The sequence below is a fragment of the Cricetulus griseus genome, chromosome 5 (genome assembly GCF_003668045.3).
Source record: "Cricetulus griseus strain 17A/GY chromosome 5, alternate assembly CriGri-PICRH-1.0, whole genome shotgun sequence".
Classification (NCBI taxonomy): Eukaryota; Metazoa; Chordata; class Mammalia; order Rodentia; family Cricetidae; genus Cricetulus; species Cricetulus griseus.
In genome coordinates, this window is record NC_048598.1 from 117091905 (window position 1) to 117117340 (window position 25436).

At 45.1% G+C, this 25436-nt stretch overlaps 1 protein-coding gene across 2 annotated transcripts; it reads left to right on the plus strand.

The window, feature by feature from the left end:
• The first annotated feature begins 845 nt into the window (after positions 1–845).
• On the plus strand, positions 846–25436 carry Angel1 (angel homolog 1). 2 transcript variants are annotated; one of them, XM_027418591.2, is made up of 10 exons: positions 846–979; positions 4724–5299; positions 6342–6568; positions 6996–7065; positions 7722–8155; positions 10272–10398; positions 11095–11205; positions 20640–20709; positions 22629–22801; positions 23485–25436. In XM_027418591.2, exons 1-10 carry the CDS (start codon positions 916–918, stop codon positions 23643–23645), a joined length of 2013 nt encoding a protein of 670 aa, XP_027274392.1. In that variant the 5' UTR covers positions 846–915; the 3' UTR covers positions 23646–25436. The 2 variants fall into 2 exon arrangements, with proteins under 2 accessions (XP_027274392.1, XP_027274394.1); XM_027418593.2 differs by having other exon boundaries at positions 22629–22792.

Genomic DNA, 25436 nt, shown 5'->3' on the forward strand with positions numbered 1-25436 from the left:
AGTGATCAGTCTGGGGACCAAGAGCTCTCCCTTGTTCAGGTCAGCTGTTTCTTCGGATTCCACCAGCCTGGTCTGGACCCCTTTGCTCATCAGTCCTCCTTCTCTGCAACTGGGTTTCAGTTCAGTTCAGTCATTAGCTGTGGGTGTCTGCTTCTACTTCCACCAGCTGCTGGATGAATGCTATAGGATGGCATATAAGTCAGATATCAATCTCATTATCAGGAGAGGGCATTTAAGGTAGCCTCTCCTCTGTTGCTTAGATTGTTAGTTGGGGTCATCTTTGTAGCTCTCCAGACATTTCCCTGGTGGTGATTTCTCTTTAAACCTATAATGTCTCCCTCTATTATATTATCTCTCATCTTGCTCTCTTCTGTTCGTCCCTCAACTTAACCTCCCTGCTCTGGCATGTCTTCCTCACCCCTCCTCTTCTCCCCTTCAAATTCTCCTCGATGTGGAGAAAGGGGAACACTCCTCCACTGCTGGTGGGAGTGCCAACAGTGGGCTCTTAACGGTAGATACTTTAGAGCCTCCCACGAGCCCCTTAAATTTTATTATTTATGTTGATTTATTTAAATGAACTTTTAAAGTTAGCATACAGACTAAGGGGTTTCACGCCCGGCTGTTCTGTTGCCATGGAAGCCCGCGCCTTCTAAGGCAGCCCCTCCCTTCGCAAATCCCGCCCCCCCCCCCCCCTTACTCCCAATAAAGTTGTTGTTGAAGCGATGACCTGGGGCGGGGCCTGGGAGGTGTGGAGGAGGAGCCTGGGCGGCTCGAGGCTGAGCCCGGGCTGCGTGGGGGCGGAGCCCGGGCTGCGTGGGGGCGGAGTCAAAGTGGCGCGGGGCGGGGCGGAGCGGAGCAGAGGGAGACCGGTGTGCGGCGGTGTGGAGGGGCGGCGGCGCGGGCAGGCGGCCGGCCATGATCGCGTCGTGCCTGTGTTACCTGCTGCTGCCGGCCGCGCGCCTCTTCCGCTCTCTCACAGGTACCGGCCTCACGTCCTGATGGGCGGGGGCTGGGGCCGTGCCCTGTGGGGGTCCCCCGGTCCTGGGCTGGAGCGCCGGGCCTCACAGCCGCGGTCCTCGGCTGGTGGCCAGGTGTGAGGTGGCTCTCGACCCCGGTCCGCGGGCCATCCTGGCCCCACGAGGCTCGGGCTGGCCGGCGACTCTCGTGGGCAGCCCCTCCTCACGCCGTGGCCTGGTGACGTCGGGCCACGGTTAACGTGGACCCAGGGCTGGGGAAGGGGGCGTCCTCCTTGGCTGTGGCGGTGGTCCTGGGGCAGGCTGAGACACTCCCGGGGGTCGGGAGCGGTGGCAACCCCGGACAGGCGAGGACCGGACTTCTCGGCGGGTAGAATCGGGGAGGGGTGTGCCCTTAGGCGGGTGGGCTCCCTTCACATGGGCTTCTTCTCTCTGCGGCCTGCCATCTGCTGTCCTCCCTCTCTCAGTTCCAGTCTAGTTGAAAGAACAACTTGTGTTCAGAAGCCAGACGTGTTTAAACCTCGCCTTTGGAGGGAGTGTTTAGAGAGAGTTGTGATAGGTTGGATGGATGCCTCAGTGAGGGGGGTGGTTGTTACTTGTGTATAATCTGCCTTCTCTCTGCTTTTGAAATCCAGGCTTTCATGCAACCCCGGCTTTTCTCTGAGGTCTCTAAGAACTCCCAGACTTTTCTCCTGTAGCTTAGGGGGCAGTATCAAGAAGGGCTTTCTTAGAAATAAGAGGCCCGATTGCATTCTGTGCTTTTGCTTTGTGGACCTGCATTATGTGGGCAATGGATAGTATATTTTTATATCAAATATTAATTTTTTAAAAAACATTGTCTCCACTAGACTGCTAGCTTCAGCAGCAGGGCCTTGTCCATTTGTTCGCTGTATCTCATGCCAACACATGGCTTGCTGGTGGTCGTGGGTTTCCAGAGGATTCAGGAAGGCCGTGGATGTCCATACTTGTCAGGAATGGGAAGTCCTACAGAAGCCTCTGTTTATAGAGAACCCAGCATATTCCTTTAGTTATGTGACTGCCTAGTGTCTACATATTAGATACACTAGATAGTCTTAATATTAGTCTTGATATTAGTTCATAGTTTTCCCAATCAGTACAATTCTATGGATTTTAGAGGAGCCTTCCATCCACACATTATAAAGTGACAGGTATATTAATTTTTGTATATTTGGTATTTTTAAAAAGATTTGTTTAAGAAGCATTCTCCTCTTGAAAAATAATCACCAGCTGGGTGGTGGTGGCTCACGCCTTTAATCCCAGTACTTGGGAGGCAGAGGCAGAGGCAGGGGGATCTCTGTGAGTTCAAGGGCAGCCTAGTCTACAGAGTGAGTTCTAGGACATACAGGACTGTTTCACAGAGAAACCCTATATCAAAAAGCAAAACAAAAAAGAAGAAAAGAAAGGAAAACAATCACTACCAATACTGTCTGCTAAATTGGAAAGTGGGGAGTGTTATGCCCATCAACCAAAGCTGCTCTGGCATGTGTGTAGTATGTATGTATGTATGTATGTATGTATGTATGTATGTATGCATGTGTGTACTATGTATGTGTGTATGTATGTATGTATGTATGTATGTATTATGTAAGTATGTATGTTTGTATGTATGTTTGTTTCAAGGGACAGATATTTAGCAAGTTCCTAATTGAATCCCAGCAGCAACCAGCCTGTGGCTCGAGAGTGTTCTTGATTTTTATTGTGTTGTAGGATGCTTGGTGGCACCCCTGACCCTTGACTAATAGCACTGTCACAGTTGTGGTCCCACAGTGGCTCTGGACATTGCTGTACCCTAAGTGTAAAATCTACCTCTTTAACCTAGTTTTAAAATACTGATTTAGGTATTGATTGATTGATTGATTGATGTTTTTGAGACAGGGTTTTTCTGTGTAATAACCCTGGTTGTCCTGGAACTCACTACAGAACTTACTCTGTAGACCAGGCTGACTTCAAACTCACAGCGATCCACCTGCCTCTTGCCTCCCAAGTGCTGGTATTAAAGACCTGCACCACCACTGCCTAGCCACTGATTTAATTTTTTTTTTCCGAGACAGGGTTTCTCTGTATTGCTTTGGAGGTTGTCCTGGAACTCGCTCTGTAGACCAGGCTGGCCTCGAACTCACAGAGATTCTCCTGCTTCTGCCTCCCGAGTGCTGGGATTAAAGGCGTGTGCTATCAATGCCTGGCTTCACTGATTTAACTTTTAAGAAATGTATTTATTATTCTCTCTCTCTCTCTCTCTCTCTCTCTCTCTCTCTCTCTCTCCCTCTCTCTCTCTCCCTCTCTCTCTCTCTTCTCTCTCTCTCTCTCTCTCTCTCTCTCTCTCTCTCTCTTTCTTTCTGGGCCCGCGGTAGGGCTTGCCATGACATTTGTGGAAGTCAGAGGACAGCTTCATGGATTTGGTTTCTTCACCCTTTGCAGCAATGGCCTTTACTTGCTGAGCCATCTTGCTAGCCCAGATTTACCACTTATTTAGAAGTACATAAATTCATGTAGTTCACATAGACATTTGAATTTTCACCATTTTGAGCTTTTTTTCATTCCTCTAAAATATGGTCAATAAAACGAGTGTCTAATGATCTTGGGCATCATTGTGCCTGTCATTTGTTCTGAGATGTAAATAAGTGCCCTGGTGTGTCCATGTGTGTGCTGGGAGGGGAGTTACTTGCTGTCATCAAAATGTTACTTTGAAGCTCCAACTTTAGAGTTCCCTGCCTACTTTATTGCCTGTTGGCTGTCATTCATGGCTGCTATAGCAGAGATGACAGCTGTCTTGTAACTGTCAGTTGCTAGTGCCTTCTGATTTACAGTCTCTCATGTGTTATGGAGTGAGGAAACAGATAATGAGGTTTGTGAAAATGTTATGGGTAGAATAAATACCTCTGGAAAGAGGCCTAGGGGTTTTGTTAAAAAGTAAGTTGATTTTTAAGGCTGTCCACATTATTATTATTATTATTATTATTATTATTAGAATGCTTTCATAGATTAGGGGATCTATAGAGCTTGAAAACTCTTGGGGGTTACCTGGTTTGGTTCTCATCAGGTCGAGTAAGCCCTTCTGAAGAAGCATTGTTTAGGGTCAGTTTTGTTAATTTTGTTACAAAGCATGATTCTGTATTATTTCCTGGTCATGTGCTAGTTCTAACGTAATGTGATTTTCAGGATCCAAGAGTTAAAAGTAGTGTTACAGGACTGGAGAATGGCTCAGTGGTTAAGTACTGGCTGTTTTTCTAGGGAACTCAAGTTTGATTGATTCCGGCCCCCAGATAGTGGCTTACAACAATCTGTAACTTCAGGTCCAAGAGATCCTACACCCTTATCTGACCCCTGTAGGTACCAGGCACTCACATGATACACTGACATACATATAGACAGAATACCCATACACATAAAATGTAAATTAAAAATTAAATAGTAGTGTTTACCTCCAAGAAAAGAGATGAGGTTATATGTGCCTATCTGTATTCTAGGTTATCCCCTTGTATTTTGCTGTTGTTTCATTCTTGAATTGAAATTTATCGGGTCCTTGCCATGCAAATTGCTTGATACTTGTATAGCAATTAAAACAGTATCTGGTACATAGAAAGCACTGCTAAGATGATGTTCCAGGTATTAAGTTGGGAAGGCTGTGACAGTACAATATGAGCAAGGTGGATGTGATCATTGCTCATATAGGGCTTCTATGAATGATGCTGTCTTCTAATAACTTGATATTTTGGCTTCCTTTCTAGATGCTTTCTTTACATGTCGAAAAAATGCCCTTCTGGCGAAGAGCTCGTCCCCCCAGGTAGAGGGTAACTTTGCCATGGCCCCTCGGGGGCCTGACCAAGAGGAGTGTGAGGGCCTGCTGCAGCAGTGGCGAGAAGAAGGGTGGAACCAGGCACTCTCAACGGCGAGTGAGGGTCCTCTTGCAGATAAGGGACTAGCTGAGAGCAGTCTGGCACTCCTGATGGATAATTCTGGAGAACAGGATGCTGCCTCGGAGGACAAGTGGTCCAGCAGGCAGCTGAGTGATCTTCGGGCAGCAGAGAACCTGGACCAACCTTTCCCTGAGGTGCTAGGGGAGGAGCCACTGGCTGAGGTTGAGGGCCCTTTGTGGGCAGCTGTGCCTGTGCAGACAGGGCCCCAGTATGCAGACTGTGCTGTCCTCCCAATGGGCGCAATGGCTGCAGAGCAATGGGAAGAGGACCCTGCAATGGTGGCCTGGAGCATAGCACCGGAGCCTATGTCCCAGGAAGAGACTTCTATGTGGCCCTTTGAAGGCTTGGAGCAGCTGCAGCCTCCCCCAATGGAAATACCTTATCATGGTGAGTCTGGCAACCAGCATAGTGAACCATAGTGGCAGGTCATTAGGAAAAGATCCTGCAGTGGGGAGTTCTGCTGCTACATTTAGTTTTTCTGAGACTCTTGCAGGGTCAGATACCAGTGATGTCTTAAAGGTCATTGTATCTGTCCTCACAGAACTACAGATGAAACCTTCACAGTGCAGAGAGGCAGTGGGACCTGTCTAAAGTCTTGCAGTTAGGCAGTAGGAAAACTGAGGCCCAGCCTTAGCTCTGATACTCTACATTGTTGCTCTGTAGGCGTGACACAGGGTGTTGTGGAGGAAGGGTAGAGCACTCTCAGGGCCTTCACTCTGCCTCAACGAGAGTAACTGGTTTATTTATGTTACATATATTGGGAGTCTATGAAGATGTGAAGAAGATTTTATGGCTTAAATTGGTTTGAAATCTGTTCAGGTGTCCCATAGTATAACAAGAAACCAGGTACAGAGACAGAAAGTCCTCAGACCTGAAATTACTCTAGAGGTATCTTATCTTTTCTTTTTTCTTTTTCTTTCTTTCTTTTTTTTTTTTTTTTTTTGGTTTTTTTCGAGACAGGGTTTCTCTCCAGGCTTTGTCCTGGAACTAGCTCTTGTAGACCAGGCTGGTCTCGAACTCACAGAGATCTGCCTACCTCTGCCTCCTGAGTGCTGGGACTAAAGGCGTGCACCACCAACGCCTGGCTAGAGGTATCTTTAACCCCAAAAGACCGTTAAGCACACCCTATTGCATTATCTCCCAGCATCTCATGGTTTTATCATAGGTGGGAACTTGTTAGATTCATAAGTATTCTTGAGCATATGCTAGTGCTGGGTAACCAGGGGATACAGTGATGGACAGGCCGAGATTAACTCTGACTCTGAGGAACTTACTATCAGCTCTGAAAAATGCCCTTAGAGGGATGGGTGGCAGGGGCAATGGAAAAAGGAACCTCAGGCATGACATTGTGACTTAGGGTAGTAGTGGCTTGGCCTCTGGATAACCTGCATGTGTTCTGGAGCTCTTTCTTCTCTTGACCCCTTTGCAGAAATCCTGTGGCGAGAATGGGAGGATTTCTCCACGCAGCCAGATGCTCAGGGTCTGGAGGCAGGGGATGGCCCTCAGTTCCAGTTCACTCTGATGTCGTATAACATCCTGGCCCAGGACCTGATGCAGCAGAGCTCAGAGCTCTATCTGCATTGCCATCCAGATATCCTCAACTGGAATTATCGCTTTGCCAACCTCATGCAGGAATTCCAGCACTGGGACCCTGATGTGAGTGAGGAGGGAGATGCGCCATTTTGCATAGGTGCAGGACCCAGGCTGTTTTCTGACTCTCGGGGAGAATGAGTTCCTACTTCATAGCTATTCAGATGATGACAGTTGTGCCAGACAAGCTAAGATTATCTTTGGCTCTATGGATGACAGACAGGTTTGAGCTTGCTTCCCCTGGAGTCAAGCATTTTGGGCAGATGCCAAGACGATTGTCTAGTGTACACTTTCTAGCACCCTTCTACAGGGACTCACAGGATGGGGAAGTCTAACACCTGTTAGAGCTGGTGGTGGCTGTCTCTCTGGGAAGTCAGCCCTGTGGGAACTTTCACAATGACCTCCAATCCTGTCTGGGGGCCTGCTCCTAGGGTGTAGGAGTCATATTGCTTCTGACTCTCTGGAGTGATTGCTTCCCTTGTCAATTTCCCAGATCCTGTGTCTTCAGGAAGTCCAGGAAGACCATTACTGGGAGCAGCTGGAGCCCTCTCTGCGGATGATGGGTACTGCAGCTCCCCAGCGTGTGTGCCAGCCTTTCCTCCTCCAGCCCTGCAGACTCTCTCCTGAAGAGTCCTCCTCTTTGTGGCTTACTAACCAGCAGCCTTTCCTGTGGGCTAGTTCTTTTCATCTGTGGGTGAGAAAGTAGAGCTCTAGTTTTTAAATCTGTGAAGTAACCAACTCTGTGAACTCCATGAGGCTGCATGTTACTAATCCCATTTTACAAATGAGAAGCAGGTTCCAAAAGTTGGTGTGACTTGCTTAAAATCCTCAAACTACAAAGCTTGTAGGTTGTGGAGCCAGGACTCCCACTTGTCTAACTCTAGATTCAAGGCACTAGGGACTGGGGAAGCCACATTGCTGGTAACCCACTGGGTCACAGGACCCCATTTGGAGCCAGTTTTGCCTCTGGTGACAAGCCTCTGTTCTTCCTGTCATGTATTGCTTGTATCCTTCTCTTGCTCCTTGCCTTTCCAGTCCCTCAGGCTTCTGGTTACAGCTGTAAGGGAATGTCTGCAGAACCTCAGAGGTGGCAAGGGCTCACTGTTAATGGGGTTCCACGATCGGTACCTTAGACATGGACTCTGTGCTTCTGCAGTGGCTGGAAGGGATTCAGGATCTACCGACTCTGACCCATTTCTCTGGTGGTGTTTCCTTTCAGGCTTCACCTGTTTTTACAAGAGGAGGACTGGGTGTAAAACAGATGGCTGTGCTGTGTGTTACAAGCCCACCAGGTTCCGCCTGCTCTGTGCCAGCCCTGTGGAGTACTTCCGGCCTGGGTTGGAGCTCCTCAATCGGGACAATGTAGGCTTGGTGTTGCTGCTGCAGCCGCTAGTCCCAGAAGGTCTGGGGCAAGTCTCAGTGGCTCCCCTATGTGTGGCAAATACCCATGTTCTGTACAACCCACGTCGGGGTGATGTCAAATTGGCCCAGATGGCCATACTTCTGGCCGAAGTGGACAAGGTGGCCAGGTTGTCAGATGGCAGCCACTGCCCTATCATCTTGTGTGGGGACCTGAATTCTGTCCCTGATTCACCTCTCTACAACTTCATCAGGGATGGAGAGCTCCAGTACAATGGAATGCCAGCCTGGAAGGTAAAATGGGGCAACTGCTGTGGGGTGGGGACATGGATGAGGGAGAGAGCTGGGTGTTGGCATCAGCTGTGGCAATGGACTATTTGGCTCCTTCCTCCTTTTGCTGCTAATGTTGAATAGCTGTGTCTGCTCCTGGAGGCTGGCAACACATAAGTACCCCTGGCACATTGAACTTCCTCTCATTTTTATCATTTAATTTACAAGTGATCCTTATAAATTATTTAAGAATTAAAACATAAAACAAGAGAAAATACCCCTTTATTGCCCATATCCCCTACCATCCGTGTGGAGGGAAGTGATGGCTCTCCTAAGTGTAGCAGCATGCTCTCCTTTTCTGAGCAGTCACAATGGTATCTCTGTTCCTATAGTAGTATTACAGTTTACACTTGCTAAGCTCTTAACTGTGCATCAAGTATGATTTTGAGCACTTTACATTGTATCAACTTTTAAATTTTCAGTTTCTGTCATTGCTTCCATCTTAATAAATGCAGAAACTAAAGCACAGAGATGGTAAATAATTTTGTTGAGGTCATGCAGTTAGTGGAGGGCTCAAGAATTGTGACCAGGTGGTCTGGCCTTTGCTACTATGCTGTGACCACCTTAACAGGAGATATATAAGTCTACCATATTTGTTTTATAAACACAGCACAGTACTGTTTTCATTTGGGGCTTTTTTTCTTTCAGTCAATACTTTGCATTTGAATCAAATTTCTTATAGCAATAGCTGCCAAATATTGGTAGCATAGATAGCTCATAGTTTTATCAGCTTGAGCTGACTTCATTGTACATTACTTAGTCTCTTTTCTCCTGTTTTGTGTCTTCTTGTTCAGCTTATTGCTTAGTTTTTGGCAAAGCCCAATGGAGAAGGGACACAAAATGACTGAACTATTATTGAATACTTAGGCTTTTATTTGAATGAGGTTACTTAAGTGCTGGCAATGTCCTGGTTGCCTAGAGCAGGGCATTAGCCTGCTCTAAAGGAGCCATATTCAAGGAGCTCAGGGGCAGGAGAATTAGCTGAGTGCCTACCAAATGACAGGCACTGTTAGGCATGGGCTGTGAGAGCACTTGTTTTGAAACCAGACAGCCCTGAATTCAAATCCCTGTTCTGCCATCCTTGGAAAGTTAGGGAACTTTCTCAAGCCCCCTTTGCTGCTTCTGTATACTGAGGATATAATGGTGGGACCAACAGGAGATACTTTATCAGAATATGAACTGATGCATGTGAAGTTTTCAGTGCCTCGTTCAAAGGGAGCAGTCAGTAGTTAGTAGTGGTTATTATTAGTGTAAGATTTTATTATATTATGGTAGCAGTGTCCCATTTCCTAATAAGGGATATTAACTTAAAGAACATTAAGTAACTTGTCTAAAGTCACAGCTATTAAGTGGTCATTCAGTTCCAAGTTTCTTTTTCTCCAAATTATAGACCATGTTTATGCCCTTTGACTGAGGGATTGTGTCTGTCACCATTCTGTCCCAGTGCCTTGCACATAGCTGGCATTCAACTATTTGTAGTTAAATGAAATAAAGGGAATTTTGCTGCCCACATTGGATGCGGATGACTGATATTGCTGAATGTTTCCCCTATACGCTCTGTCCATTCCCAGGCTGCTCATGACTTTGACTGAGGATGATGACATAGATACGGTAAAGTGCTTGGTGCATTTCCCATTTGCTTTTACCCTGTGGTTTCCCAATGATAGACTCCAGGAATTGACTTTGATCTAGTAGATGCAGAGTTGAGGATGATAGGATAAACCTGTGTCCATTACACATTAAAATCTGTCGAGAGAGTTGATTTCCATCGTAGAGGATAGCGTAGATTTTTCTGAGGTGAATCTTAGGACCACATGCTCATACAGTTCTGTTTTCCTTGACTTATTCTTCACTCTTTCCATTCTTTCCTATCTCATGGACATTTAGATGTTTTTAGTGAGAATGTAATGTTAAAATTAGTTCCTTATTATTGCCTTCCCCTGAGATTTACATGGCTTCCTCATGTCATGTGTTCACTGTCTGATTGTGTGTGTTTGTATTTGTTCAAATGCCCCCAAACATGAATCATTTCATTTTTCTGTCTTGGCCTCCTCATCCCCACCTTGGCTCTTTCTTGTAGGTTTCTGGACAGGAAGACTTCTCTCATCAGCTTTACCAGAGGAAGCTGCAGGCCCCACTGTGGCCCAGTTCCCTGGGCATCACTGATTGCTGTCAGTATGTCACCGCCTGTCATCCCAAGAGATCAGGTAAGCACATATTCTTTTGTTTGTTTGTTAGAAGTGTTCCTGCTAACCTCTGTGTGTTTCTATATCCACCATGTGTGTGCCTGGTGCCTGTGGAGGTTAGATAAAGGCCTCAGATCCCTTGGTACTAAAGTTAACAGATGATTATGAGCTGTCTCGTGGGTGCTGGGAACCAAACTTTGGTCCTCTGCAAGAGTAACTTGTGCTTTTAATGACCAAGCCATCTCTTCAGCCTTCACATATCACATTGCTCTTCTTCTTCTTCTTGTTTTTTTTTTTTTTTTTTTTCAAGACAGGGTCTTTCTACATAGCCCTGCCTGTCCTGGAACCCACTACGTAGATAAGGGATGCACCTGCCTCTGCCTCCCCAGTGCTGGGATTCAAGGCCTGTGCCACCATGCCTGGCTCATATATCACATTCTTGATTTGCTGTGTCATCATGTTCATGTGGGGTGAGAGCTTGCTCTCAATAACAAGAGACAGTGTAATCTCCTGAAGTTTCTTAGCAAGTTTCCCTGGTTTTCTCATTGTCCTATAATGAAATGAACAAATTTCAGTTGCAGCTATTGGAAAAAAATCTCTCTGCCCTCAGAGTCAGTTTCCTTTGTGTTGTTATGGTAGAAGGTTCCTGGTGCTCAGGAGGTCTCAGCATGTGACTCTTTGCCTTTCTTTTACTATATGGCATTTCCTGGTGTGTAGAGAGACGTAAGTATGGCCGAGACTTCCTACTACGATTCCGCTTCTGCAACATCGCCTGTCAACGGCCAGTAGGACTGGTTCTCATGGAAGGAGTGACAGACACCAAGCCAGGTAACAGGAAGTCTGCTTTTTTGGCTTTCACCTTTCTTCACCCCTGGCATTTATAAGTTCTTGTCTTCTAGTCTTCTCTCTATTTCTTTTGTAAAAAGCTTTCTTTATTGTTTGTATGTGTGTATATGTGTACCATGTGCATGTAGGTGCCTGCAGAGGACAGAATAGGGCATCAGCTCCCCTGGAGCTGGAGTTACAGGTGGTTGTGAACTTTCTAAAGTGGGTGCTGGGAACTGAAACTGCATCCTCTTCAAGAGCAGCAAGTGCTTTTAACTGCCGAGCCATCTTTCTAGCCCATTCCTCGTCGCTCCTAAATCTAATTCCTGATCAGCTTCTGATAATGAGTTTAGAAGCAGGAAGGTGAGCTGAGTGTATGCATCGGATGTGTATTTTGATAAGAGCCCTGGGGTCTTGCCGTCTCTGAGACTGAACAAGCCAAGCAAGCTTTTTAGGCTTCGCTGTGGATACTTAGCATGTGTTTAGCATTTGTAGAGGAGACGATGCATATATCACAGGGCTTTGAAAATTGAGAGGTGACAGTGGGCCTGATCACAAGAAAAACTTGCTCCCATGGAGAACTTCCAGTTTGGATGTGACAGTTTTTTTTTTTTTTTTTTTTTAAGTCAATGGATTCTTTATTGCTTCTAGGGTGTGGGGCTCAGGAGCTCTTGGTGGGATGGGTGCGCTTCCTCTTCACCACCACGGGCTTCTGGCTTCCCAGGATGGCACTGGCCCTGCGGATGGCCGCCATGCCCAGTTCGGGGCTGTATTTATTCTTTCGGATCATGTGCCAGATGCTGCTGAGGGTGGCCCATGCATTCTTGTTGATGGTGGTCCTTATGTATGATGTGGATGGTTTTCGCTGACCACCACGATCTCTTGTGACAGTATTTTTAATAGCTTCACTTTCTTGTCTCTGAAACCATTTCAAAGTAATAAGGAAGATGGAATAAAAAAAAACCAAAGGCAAATTCCATCCTCAGTGAATCTGTAATGGCTACAAGGGGAAATGGGCAGGTATGCCAGAGGCAATATGGAGTCTTAGTGATGGGGCCCTATAGATCTCAGACAGAACCACACTGCATTTCCCCAAGGTGAGGCATGCCTTTGGAGGACAAATCCCAAATCTTGCTTTTTCAACAAGAATAGCATGCACACAGCATACTAGAAAAGTCTATGGGCCGTTTGCTCCTGAAAGGCAGTGTAAGGAGGACTATCCAGGGAATCAGACCACATTCAGGAAGCAGTCTGTTGAGTGTCTTGAGGGGGTGATGCTGATTCTTCCAGAGCTATATAGTCCTCAGGCTCCAGAGAAGAGAAGAAAGTTCCGCACATACTTCTGTGTTAAAAGCAAAATTTTTATTGCTTAGACCACATGCTCAGTGTCTCCTTTATATAAGCCTCATTTAAGTAGCTGGTATAGAATAACTCAAAGTAATACTATGGAATTTCTACTAAAATATATGAAGGAAGGAATAATGGAAAACTAAAGGCAGGTACCAGATGCTCTAAAAAAGAAAGATAAATAGAACAGTGCTTCAGAGATAAACATTGGAGCATATGGAAATTATGATTATCTCTCCATGAATGAAAAGATGAGATGATCCCTAGCTGAGGAGCTATTGGCAGTTGATGGCTTCTGGGAGAGAGTTTTTCTTTAGGGACGTGACCCCTGTGAGACTGTCTGTGATCCAGTAGATGGCCCTATATTCATGCACATAGTGGTAGCACTAAGTGGACTCAATGGGTCAAAAAAAAAAAAAAACCACAAAACTGGGAGGGACTAGTGATGGGGATGTAGGGGACATTGGAAGAGAGGGGAAGCTGGGAGGGTCTGATCAAGACTCACACATTATATGCATGTATGAAGATCTCCAAGAGTAGAAGTAATTATCTTTATGAAAGAGTACAAAAAAATAAAACCTTTGCTTTAAGAAAGTCAATTCAGGCACATAACAGCATCAGAAGATGAAAACTAAATTGTGGAGCTCAGAGTAGAAGTAGAAACTTGCAGTGTGCTCAGAACATTTCCTTGGCGTATGGCCTTGGAGGAGATGATATACAAGTCTCACTTAGGGCCAGCAGCTCAGCTCAGAATGTTAAGATTACAAAATCTCAAAGTAAAACAACAACAGTCTCACATGAATAACTTTATATTAAGAATAGATTATTTTGCCAGGTGGTAGTGGTGCATGCCTTTAATCCCAGCACTCAGGAGGCAGAGGCAGGTGAATCTCTGAATTTGAGGCCAACCTGGTCTACAAAGTGAGTTCTAGGACATCCAGGACTGTTACACAGAGCCACCCTGTCTGGAAAAACCACTAAAAAGAATAGATTATTTTTAAAAATGAATGTGCACTAGAAAGAAACATAAAATAGCACTGAAATGTAATAGCAAACAAAATTAGGCTAAGACCTTTAACCTACACACTGATAATCACTGTATAAGTAGAAAAGAATTGTCTACTGGGCATGATGGTGCCTCAGAGGCTAAGGTGGAAGAGGAGATGAAGGCCATTCAGCCTAAGCTACATAACAAGATCTTGTATAAAAAAAAAAAAAAGTTTTAGCCGGGCATTAGTGGTGCACACTTTTGATCCCAGCACTCGGGAGGCAGAATCAGGCAGATCTCTGTGAGTTCAAGGCCAGCCTGGTCTACAGAAAGAGTGCCAGGTAGGCTCCAAAGCTACACAGAGAAACCCTGTCTCAAAAAACCAAAAAAAAATTATTTTTTTATAATGGGAGTGATCGAATAACAATGCAAAACAATGGTAGTGTTTTCACATTTGAGGTTGAATCTGGGTAATTACACGCACATGCTTATCACATACTTGGTTGCCCCTCATCCAGTGCTGACCAGGCTGCTGTTGAAAAGCTTGCATCACTGTGGACCAGAAATGAAGAGTATGCTAAGTGCAAATGGTTTTCTAGAGGGTCTGCTTAAATATGTGAACAGATACAACTTCTAGTTTAATACCAGAGTTACCCACTTTTAATTATATATCAAAATATGCCAACTTGTTTGTGACACTAACTTTAATGGTGACCTCCTTTGTACCTTTAATGGTACAAAGGGAGATGCAGTGCTAGACAGCAATGGTCTGATTCCCAGAACTGATGTAGCAGTTGACTAGTGTGATACTATTCCTATCTTCCCAACTTCCTTTATGAAAGAATGATCATTTTTCTAGACTGATTTTTCTTATGTGTATGAATTTTTGCCTGCCTGTATGTCTGTACACCAATTGCATTTAGGGCCTTTAGAGGCCAGAAGAGGGTGTCGGATCCTCTGGAAAGGGAGTTATAGAGCCGCCATATGGGTGTATGGAACCCAACCTGGGTCCTCTGCAAGAGCAACAAGTGCTCTTGACTGCTGAACCATCTCTCCAGCCTCTGTAGTGAGTCTTTTGTTTGTTTTTTCCCAAGATAGGGTTTCTCTGTGTAGTCCTGGCTGTCCTGGAACTCACTCTGTAGACCAGGCTGGCCTCCTGCTTCCCAAGTACTGCAATTAAAGGCGTGCAGTGCAGCACCATTGCTTGGCCCATAATGATTCTTTTTTTAAAAAAAATTAATTTAAAAATTTAGATTTATTTTGTTTTTTCTTTGTTTGTTTTATATATGAGTTCTTTGTCTACATGTATGCCTGCATGTCAGAAGAGGGTATCAGATCCCATTATAGGTAGTTGTGAGCCACCATGTGGTTGCTGGGAATTGAGCTCAGGACCTTTGGAAGAGCAGTCAGTGCTCTAACTGCTGCTGTTTGATTTCATGAGAGGAATCTTAAACTGCTGTTAGTTGCTGGCATGACTCAGCTTAGTGCATGCCTTGGTGCATGGCATTGGCTGCTGGCTGCTTCCTGCTTGGTTCCCTGAGAGCCTAGCTTTTTGGTGGAGGTACTGCCCCATCTCTGGGTTCACACTGCCACCTAGGAGTGTGCCACACGCTGCTCATAAACCCCATTTAAGTGTTTGGTGTCAGGACCTATTAAAAGAGCCATGCCCATGTTTGCTGCTAGCATAGAGCCAGGAAGCTGCCTCTTAAAGGAGCTGTGCCTGTTTGCCACTAGAATCGAGCCTACCCAAGAAAAGGTGGTTATCAGAAAGCCACATCTGGCTCTATTTTTGCGTGCTTAGAATCTTTTTTTTATTTTTTTTATTTTTATTTATTTATTTATTTATTTATAAAAAGCTTTATTAGGCCTTATGTGGAAATTCCAGCCCCATGTTAGGCATCATCTGTAGTCGGACTTTTCTGTCCCGCCAGCCAGTTCCCAAATAACTACACAGAGACATATTATTGATTATAAATGCTCAGCCTATAGCTCAGTTTGTCACTAACTAGCTCTTACAACTGAACTTATAACGGGTGATTTGCCAATTTGTAGCCAGCTGAAGATATTAAAGTATTTAATAGGGAGATGCCTTACTTACAGAGAAACCTAGCCAGCAGGGAACAAATTAAGCAGCGCAGGCTGATGAAGCAGGGAAAAAGAAGAGACTTACCATGTGCCTCCTCTCTTAAACCTCCCTCTCATCCCCCTGACCACACCCTGCCGGGCGTGGTTGGACAACCTGTAGCTAGCCCCTAGGAGGCATGGTTAGGATGCCTCCTACATGAACTTAACCCATATTTCTTATCTACTTTCTGCCACATAGCTAGGTACCTTTTCTTAGTATGAGAGGTTCATCTCCTGCTTCCTCTTAAGATTCCTAAGACTCCTCACCTTTTTTTCATGCTCTTTTTGTCTGCAAGTCCTGCCTGACCTCTACCTGTTCAGCTATTGGCCAGTCAGCTTTATTATTAAATCAATCACAGTAACATATATTCATATAGTGTAAGGGAATATTACACAATAGGGTCTTACCATCACATCCTGAAGGGTAGCCAAGACCAGTGGCAGTAGCCTGTGGTATTTGTGTGTCTGTGGGACCCCACTGGCCAACTACTCCAAGAGAGGTAATCCATTTTTTTGTTAGCCTGTTGTGTCTAGTAGTACAGTTATTATAGGGTAACTCCATATCTCTGCTTGTTCATGCATGTCTGTGCACCCTAGGCATGCCTCATGTCCACAGAGGCCAGGAGAGGTGTCAGATCCCCTGGAACTGGAGTTACAGATGGTTGTGAGACACCATGTGAGTGCTAGGAATCAAACTGGGGTCTTTTCAGAGTACCAAGTGCTCTAAGCTGCTGAGCCATTTTTTCCAGCCCCCACTTCAGGTTTTTAATAAGAGCAAACCATGTATCAAATTTTGTAATTATAGGAAAAACAGCTGCCAATGAATGCCTTTTTAAGCCACTAGTTAAACTGACTCAAAGGTTACTGGGAAAGACTGGTCAGCTTCCCAAGCAGGGAAGTTCTGAATCTAGATTGCCCACTGGCTTGTATATGCTCTAACTGAGGATTTTCCTTCCAAGTACTTGTTTGGTTGGCTGCTTCCATCAAGGAATAGGACTGGGAAAGATGTAGCTCTGTAGAGATAACTACACCTCTTGTGAGGCCTTGAGTCCTGTGTTACTACCGGACAGTGCTATTTGTAAACAGTACTGCATGCATAGGAAGAAAGAACCAAATATTGTGGGAAACTTCTTTACAGTTCTGATGAGAAGTCAGGTGTGGTGGTGCCTCTGTGGAGGCAGAGGCAGGGGGATCTGTGTGAGTTCCAGGCCAACCTGATCTACATAGCAAGTTCCAGGACAGCCAGGGCTAATATAGAGAGACCTCTGTCTCAACAAAGCAAAACCACCAAACCAGTATTGCTGAGAAGAAAGGACTGGGGCCGTAGCTCAGTAGCAGAGTGCTTGTCTTATATGTTCAAGGCTCTGGGTTCAATCCCCAGCACCACCAAAAAATAAAAATAAACAAATACTTGAACAAACAGCCTGCTGGTTACTGTGGTTTGTCTTGTATATTGTAGTGATGGAGGATGCAACTCAAAGTGAAGATTTAGCATTAGAATGTTGAAGTTCCAAGTAATATCTCCTTAGTAATGATGCATGACTCATGAGGCAAAGTGGTCAGGAAATTAATAAAAGTAGAAAGTTTTAACCCACAATTCACAATCTGCAACACAAAGTGCTTTGTTCAAAATAGAAGAAAAGTGTTCAATCTCCAGCAATAAAGAACAAGAATCAAAGCCACCACAGCTCCCCAAACAGCATTTTGCTTACAGAAGCTTCAGTGGCATTCCTGTTAGAGTGAGGGGCAAGGCAGGGACACCTACTAACAGAAACAGAAGTAGAAAATAAGAAAGCCGAAGTGTTTAGATTGTTGTTTGTTGATACCTCTTGTAATTGGTTAAGAGAAACAACCAAGGCCAATAGCGTTAGAATTAAGATAATCCTGGAAAGTAGCTAATTATAAATTAATATGTAGCAATCAGTAATAGTCACATATAGTGTTTTTGCTTTGTTAAAAGACATAATGAAAGCAAAACCCTATTTATAGGAGGAACAACAACAAAATAAATGATAGGAAGAATATCAGAAACATGAAGTAAGATAATTCCATCTGAATTATCAATGTTTTGGGTCAAAGTTGTCCATAATAGTCCTTTATCCTTTTAATTAAAAGACAACTCTATTTAGGTGAAATTCATATATTACAAAATTCACTTATCATTGGATCTTAGTATGTTTCAGAGTTGGGGTAGCAATCACCACAGTATAATTTTAGAACATTTTGTTCTTGTCTCCTGACACAGTTTGTATTGGGGGCCAAACCCAGAGCCATGTGTTTGTTAAGCAAGTATTGTTGCTGAGCTAAATTCCTGAGTCTTAATTGTAGAGCATTTTTTATCACCACCCGAAGAATTTCCATATACACAGGTGGGCACTTTTCATTCATCTTCCCCATGTCAAAAATTGAAGGGCCATAGATGTGTGAATTTCTGGACTTCTAAATTTTTAAAAAAAAGTCTTCTTTGATACAATATAGTATAATTATATCCTTTTCACTTCTCTAGCTCCAACTCCTTGTGGATCCTTCTCACCTCCTGATCCACCAACTCCATGTTTCCTCTCTCTCAAAAAAAAAAAAAAAGCAAAAAACAAAAATCAAAACAGACAAAAAAAAAAAAAGAAAGAAAAAGAAAAAGATCAGTAAGACAAAACTATGGAAATGAACAAAAAGTGCACAAGGAAACATGGAGTCTGTTGAGTGTTGGCTAGATACTCCTGGGCCTGGGAACCCGCCCTGGAGTGTGGTTGACATACTCAGAGACACTCCATTGAAGAAAATTGATTTTCCCTTCCCAGCAAGCTTTAGTTGCAAATAACTTGGTTAGGGGTGGCACTTTGTGTCCACTCCCTTTCTCGGTGCTGGGAATTTGTGTGGTTTGAACCTGTGCAGGTCTTGTGCGTTTGGTCATAGTCTCTGAGTTCAGGCATCAATTCTGTTGAGTCTGAAAGATGCTGTTTCCTTGGAGTCATCCACCCCCTCTGGCTCTTACATCTTTCTGGTCCCCCTCCTCATAGATCTTGGAGCCTTAAGAGGAGGGATTTGCTAAAGACGTCTCATTTAGGGCCCAGTGCTCCAAAGTCTCTCACTCTGCACACTGTTGTCCTGTTGTGGGTCTCTGTGTTAATTCCCACGTACGGCAAGAAGCTTTTCTGATGAAGGCAATGTAGTGTTCCTATATCACTAAGGTCATTGTTTCTAGGGCTTGAAAGTTTGCTTGAAAGTTTCATAACTTCATTTTTCTTAACAGCCAAATAATATTCCATTGTGTAAAGACCACATTTCTATTATCCATTCATGAGTTGATGGACGTCTGGGCTGTTTCTAATTTCTGACTTTTATAAATAGAGCAGCAATGAACATGGATGAGCAAGTATCTCTGTAGTGATGTAGAGTCCTTTGAGTAGACGCTGAATTCCATAAGGGCTGCACCAGTTTGTACTTCCAACAGCAGGTGGTGAGTGTCCCTTTTTCCACATCCTGATAGCATGAGCTGTCCTTTGTTTTATTGATCTTGGCCATTCTGATTGGGATAAGATGAAATTTCAAAGCAGTTTTAATTTGGATTTCCCTGATGGCCAAAGATGTTGAACATTTTAAAAGTGTTTCTCAGCCATTTGTGTTTCATCTTTTGAGAACTATTTAGCTCTCTACCCCATTTTTAAATTGTTATTTTAGTTCTTTATTTCTAGATACTCTCTCTCCCTCTTCCCCCTCTCTCCCTCCCTCCCTCCCTCTTTCCCTTTCCTTCTCTCCCTCCTCTCACCCATACAAGCACACATATAAAATTGGCATTCCCCCCCCCATTCTGTAGGCTGCCACCCCACTCTTCTTGAATGATGGTGTCCTTTGCTGTTTAGAAGCTTTTTAGCTTCACGAGATCCCCTGGTTAATTTTTGGTCTTAATACCCGTGCTATCTGTGTCCTGTTCAGAAAGTCTTTTTCTGTGCCAGTGAGTTCAAGCCTATCCCTCCTCTGTCTCCAATCAGATTCAGGGTATCTGGTCTTTTTTGAGGTTCTTAACTCATTTGGAGTTGTTTTGTCTAGGGTGATAGATAACGGATCTCTTTTCATTCTTTTACATACAGTTATCCAATTTGACCAGCACCATTTGTTGAAGATGCTCTCTTTTCCCCAGTGTGTATTTTTGGTTTCTTTGTTAAAAAAAAGTCAGATGTCTTTAGGTGTATAGAATTATGTCTGGGTCTCTATGTTATTCCATTGTTTAACATGTCTGTTTTCATTCTAGTACCATGCTAATTTTATTACTATAGCTCTGTAACACAACTTGAAATCTGAGATGGTGATACTTCCAGCACTTCTTTTATACTCAGGATTGTTTTAGCTATCCTGGTATGTGTGTGTGTGTGTCTGTGTCTCTGTCTGTCTGTCTGTCTGTCTCCATATGAAGCTGAAGTTTTCAAATTCTGTGAATTATGTTGAAATTTTGATGAGATTGCATTGAATTGGTAAATTGTTTTTGGTAACATGCCCATTTTCACAAAATTAATCCAGTCTGTGGGAATAGGATATTTTTTTCCATCTCTTGGTGTATTATTTCTCTTCAGTGTCTTTCACTTGCTTGGTAGAGTTACCAAGCAAGGTACTATTTATCTGGTTTCTTTGTCGGTATGCTTGTCATTTATATATATAATGGAGGTTGCGTATTTTTGTGTGCTGATTTTGTGTAAGGAATTGGATAGCATTGGTTGCTCCTGTATATGGTAAGGGTTGAGTAGGAGGACTCTTGATGATTTTCTTCTTCATTCTGTACCATGTGACTACATGACCTAATTAAAAAAAACACAGGTTTTTAGCCTTGGTTCACTTTCTTCCTTGTATCACCGTTTCTCGTCCCTTTTCCCTCCCTGACCTGGAACAAGGCAGCTAGGGTCTGAGAGGATTCTGAAGGTGAAAGGTTCTGAACCCTCTGCACAGTCTGTGGATAACAAAACCTTTTTTCTCTTGCTCCCCACAGATCGACCTGCTGGTTGGGCCGAGAGTTTCTTTGAGGAAGAGATATCAGAACTTGAGCCTGTCTTCTCCAGGTAAACTTCTTTCCAGTTTTCTGCCCAGGCAGGAGAGGTTCTCACTGGCTATGCTGAGGCAGACAGGGGGACTACTTTCTCTAAGCCCCCCCTCTTCCCTAATAAGCTTGTAGACAGCATGCACATATGCAGAAGCCACAGTAATACTCTTGCAGGTGAAGAGCCCTTGGAGTGTTCCTTGAGGGAGAAAGCCTCTCGGCAGACATGTTGTCTCACATTGAGTACACTGGTGTTCTTTACCAGGTGAATGGAGAACGGGATGAGGAGTATAAGGGGGTCTCAGCTTTCATTTCTGCTTCTCAGTTGATTTTAGCTGAGATCTCCAGCCTCTTATTAGTATGGGAAGGAATTTGCTGAGACCGAGTAATGTACTAGTTTTCCTTGCTGTGATAAAAGGCCATGAAAAATGCAACATAAGGAAGGAAGGGCTTGTTATCAGGTGGCAAAGCCGTGGCTGGTCATGTGCACCTGCAGTCAGGGAACAGTAACTGAACGACAGTGCTTTGTGTACCTTCTCCTTTGTTAACTCCAAGTCCTCTGCCCGTGGAATGGTGCCACCCACAGTTAAGGTGGGCTTCCGGTCTCAACCTAATCTAGATAATTCCTCACAGGCATGCCCAGAGGTGATTCTAAGATCTTGTCAAGTTGACAACATTAAACATCACAACTCTACAGCTTGTCACCTGGACAACTAACCACATCACTTTAAAGTCATATCTTTTCCCCCCATGTCTCATGGGTTCATGGCAATCTCATAATGCAAAATGCATCTAGTCCAACTTCAAAAGTCCCCATAGTCATTAACAGTTCCAACATTATTTCAAAGTGTAAGTGATGAGCCTCTTCTGAGATCAGGAACTCTCTTCACTGCAAGTCCCTAGGTAGGAAGGAAGCTGCACATAGAGATACACATCTTTAACACCAGCACTTGATCTCTGCAACTCTGGGCTACCTAGTGAGTTCTAGGCCAGCCAGGGCTGCATAGTGAAGCTGTGTCTCAAAAATAATTAAAACAAAACCCAAACAACAAAAAAGAAGTTACATACTTTCAACATATAATGGCACCGAGTAAACTTTCCTCTTCCAAAAGACCAAGACCTAGCAGGAAAAACCACTAAACCTTGCAGCTCCATGTTGGGAATCTGGGGCTCACAACAGAATCATCTGGATTCCAAAAGGCTTGAGTAGCTCTGTCTCTCCAGCTCTGCTGCCAATAATAGCACACATGGTTTCTCTCAGGCTAGATCTGCTCCACACCTCCAGGTTTCCTTGGTGGATATACCATGGTTGTGGCATCTTCAATATTCTGGTGTCTTAGTTACTGTTCTAGTGCTGTGATGAAACACCATGACTAAGGCAGATTTTAAAAGAAAACATTTAATTGGGCGGGGGTGGGGGTGGGGGGGTGGGGGGTTGTTTTCATATTCAGAGCAGTAGTCTATGGCCATCATGGCAGGAAACATAGAGGTAGGCAGGAAGGCATGGTGCTGGAGCAGTAGCTGAGAGCTTACATTCTGATCCACAGGAAGCAGGCAGAGACTCGGATGGGGAGGAGAGGAGAGAGAGAGAGACTGGGCCTGATGTGGGCTTTTGAACCCTCAAAGCTCACCCCCTAGTGACACACCTCCTCCACCAAGGCCACACCTCCTTATCCTTCCCAAACAGTTCTTTAACTGAGGACTGAGTATTCAAATACGAGCCAATTCTCACTCAAACCACCACACCTGGGGCTCCACTGAAACTTCAACTTTATTTTCACAACCTTACACAGCCTCTCAGAACTTCCTAACAGAGACTCTAACATTTGAAATTGACATTAGGTATTAACCTTTAAGAATATTATAAGCCCCACAGAGGAAGTGGCCTGAAGAAAAATGTACTGCTTTTGCTAGCTGACATCTTGCCCTCTGTCCCTGTAGGTCTATAGGCAGCATCCAGCACTGCCTCCACCTGACCTCAGTGTATACCCATTTCCTGCCCCAGCATGGCCGCCCAGAGGTCACAACCATGCCCCTAGGTCTTGGGATGACAGTGGATTACATTTTTTTCTCAGCCGAACCCTGTGAGAATGAGAACAGAACTGGTAAGCTTGGTGAGTTGGGTTTCTAGAAGCCACCCAGGGTATCTGGGGATAGCTGACGGTAGGTCGGGTATTTGGTGGCTTGGCATGGGTTACAGGAACCTGAGCATCGCAGCAGACACTGAGCCAGCTTTGTGCACAGTCTTTCTTCAGGCTACCTATTTGCTTTCTCCTTTTCTTGCAGTGTCAGAGTTGGGGCAGGGGAACAGTCATTCCTGTTCCCATCATAGAGATAAAACTAGAGCACTAGAAGTAATTAGACTTGTCTAGGAGCAGAAGTCGGGGAGGGACTTAGTAGGGTCAGATGCTGTTTCTTCTTGACATTAGTTATGGTGAGCAGTGGGCCAGCCCTATGTCTAGTGTGCTTGTTACTTTTTTATAATGTTTGAATTAATTGTCTGCATTTAGAATCATATTTTATAAAGAGTATATTTCTGTTTGTCTTGAAAAATCAAAAACTTTGTAGTGTTGGGCCTAGAACCTGTGTTCCATTTGTCCCTGTGTTCCTGTACCTGTCTTCATTCACTGATGGTACCACAGGAAAGCCTTCTAGTTGGAATGTCAGGTGGGGTGTGTGTGTGTGTGTGTGCACATATGGATGCTATTTAATTTAAAGTGCACACTTTGAGGCCCATGTCTACCGTGCAGCATGACTGGTGACTGTTGTACCTACTGGCTTCTGCTTTGTGCCCCAGATCACAGGCTGGATCGAGATGGAACTCTTAAGCTCCTGGGCCGCCTCTCCCTCCTCTCTGAAGAGATCCTCTGGGCTGCCAATGGCTTACCCAACCCCTTCTACTCTTCAGACCATCTCTGCCTGCTCGCCAGCTTCGGCATGGAAGTCACTGCCCCATGAGGGCCTCCAGGGAAAGAGCTCACTGGATCGACGACTGCAAATGCCCCGTGCTGTGGAAACTTACATCCCTCCCCTCATTCTCTCCTGCCCGTGGTTAGACTTTCTCCAGGCCTGTCCACGTTCTCTGCCTGTGGTCCCTGCCCTGCCCCAGCCTCTTCCTAATCCTGTGCCACATGCTAGGTGGCCCTGGGAGAGGTGGAAAGCGTTCTCCTTCCTTCCATGTACCCAGAGCCCCCTCCCCCATTGATTTTTAATGACCAGGGTTGCGGGAGTTATTGATCTCATTGGTTATTTGCTTTCAGGCCATTTCTTGGTGGCACCCTCTGACCTAACTTCTCCATCCCTTTATTGCCTCTGGGCTCTGGCATGCACATGCAAGGTGTGTGTAAAGTGTGAGTTCTCTGGGGGTGGAGGGGCTGCCTGGCACAGCCAGGCCTGCTTCTGCCTAGTCCATGTGCCATCAGGAGGTGCTGAGGTGGGGCAGGCTGAGAGCATGACACAGTACTGTGTGCTGCCAGGAGGAAGCAGGTGTCCGCCCTTTACCCTCCAAGTTTCATTAGTCAGTCATCTAGGCAGCCTGGGCACACTTGTTATTTTTGGAGACAGATTGGCCCACAGCCTGGAGCAGCAGCTCAGGGACACACCATACACCAGAGCTCCTCAGACCCGGATGATTTTGGTAGGACTTCTCTGAGGAGGGCAGTTAAGTCTTGTGTTGGGGTTCAGTGGGCTGGCACAGTGGCGTGAAATTTAAAGCATTTTAAGGATAAGGAGAATGAACCTTTATGGAACTGTGGTCTCACTGGACTCTGCAGAACTGGGCAAGAGTTTGAATCCCAGTAGAAAGAGCAAGAGGCTCTTCAGCTGCCTTCACCAGGACTGGAGCCCCAAAGCCTTGTTCTCTGACCTCTATACACCTCAGAGTTTCTTTTCTCCGTCTCACTCCCCTCCCCACCCTACCTCCTCCTGCCTGCCTGGTTCCCTTCTATTTCCTCTCCAGAGAAGCCTGCTGTGTAGCTTAGTCCAAACCATCTCAACAGAGGCCTGGCTTTGGGCAGATGAGCTCCAAGAACTCAGGGTGGCAGAGCTTGCAGATGTGCTCTGCCTTTCATCCCCAAACATGGGACCCTACTCAAGATCCCTGTATACCATGTCACCTGCATGCCTTACTCATTGCTGGGGTGTAGTCTAAGGTGTCCTCAGGCAGATCCTCCACATGCTTTAACTCAGTATCTGCTGGCCCTTGTTGGTTATCCACTCCACTTCCCCTGGGGACTGGAGGGGATGGCTGAGAGGCTGTGGCTAGGGATGCTGGGCCAGAACCTTAGGTTCTTTCCTTTATTTGAAAGCCAAAGACCCAGCTGCAATGCTGCTGCATCGCTGACTCTCAGCTTCTCTCGCTCAGGTTCTGGGGGAACTTTGTTTCCTGTGTGTGTCTATTTTTAAGTTTTGTTTTCTGGGTACTGGACATATGCCTGTCTGAGCCCCAGGCCCATCTGTCCACAGCCCACTTTTCACCGTCTCTCTCTGGGCACCTCCTGAGATGGTTTCACGACCGTGCCCTGTTGGTTCTCAGGACAAGGGCCCATGACTGTTCCCTCTGCCAGGATATGCAGGTTCAACTGCTAAAGAAGGTGGAGGGCCAGAGTTTGACGGTTTATCTTTTCCTTGTTTCTTATTTGTTTCTGTTTTAGAAATGAAGTGTGGGGGTTTAAATGGCATTTAAGCTGCACTCTGTAGCCGGCAGAACCAGGCAACGTTTATCCAAATAAAGGCTTATCATGCCCCTTC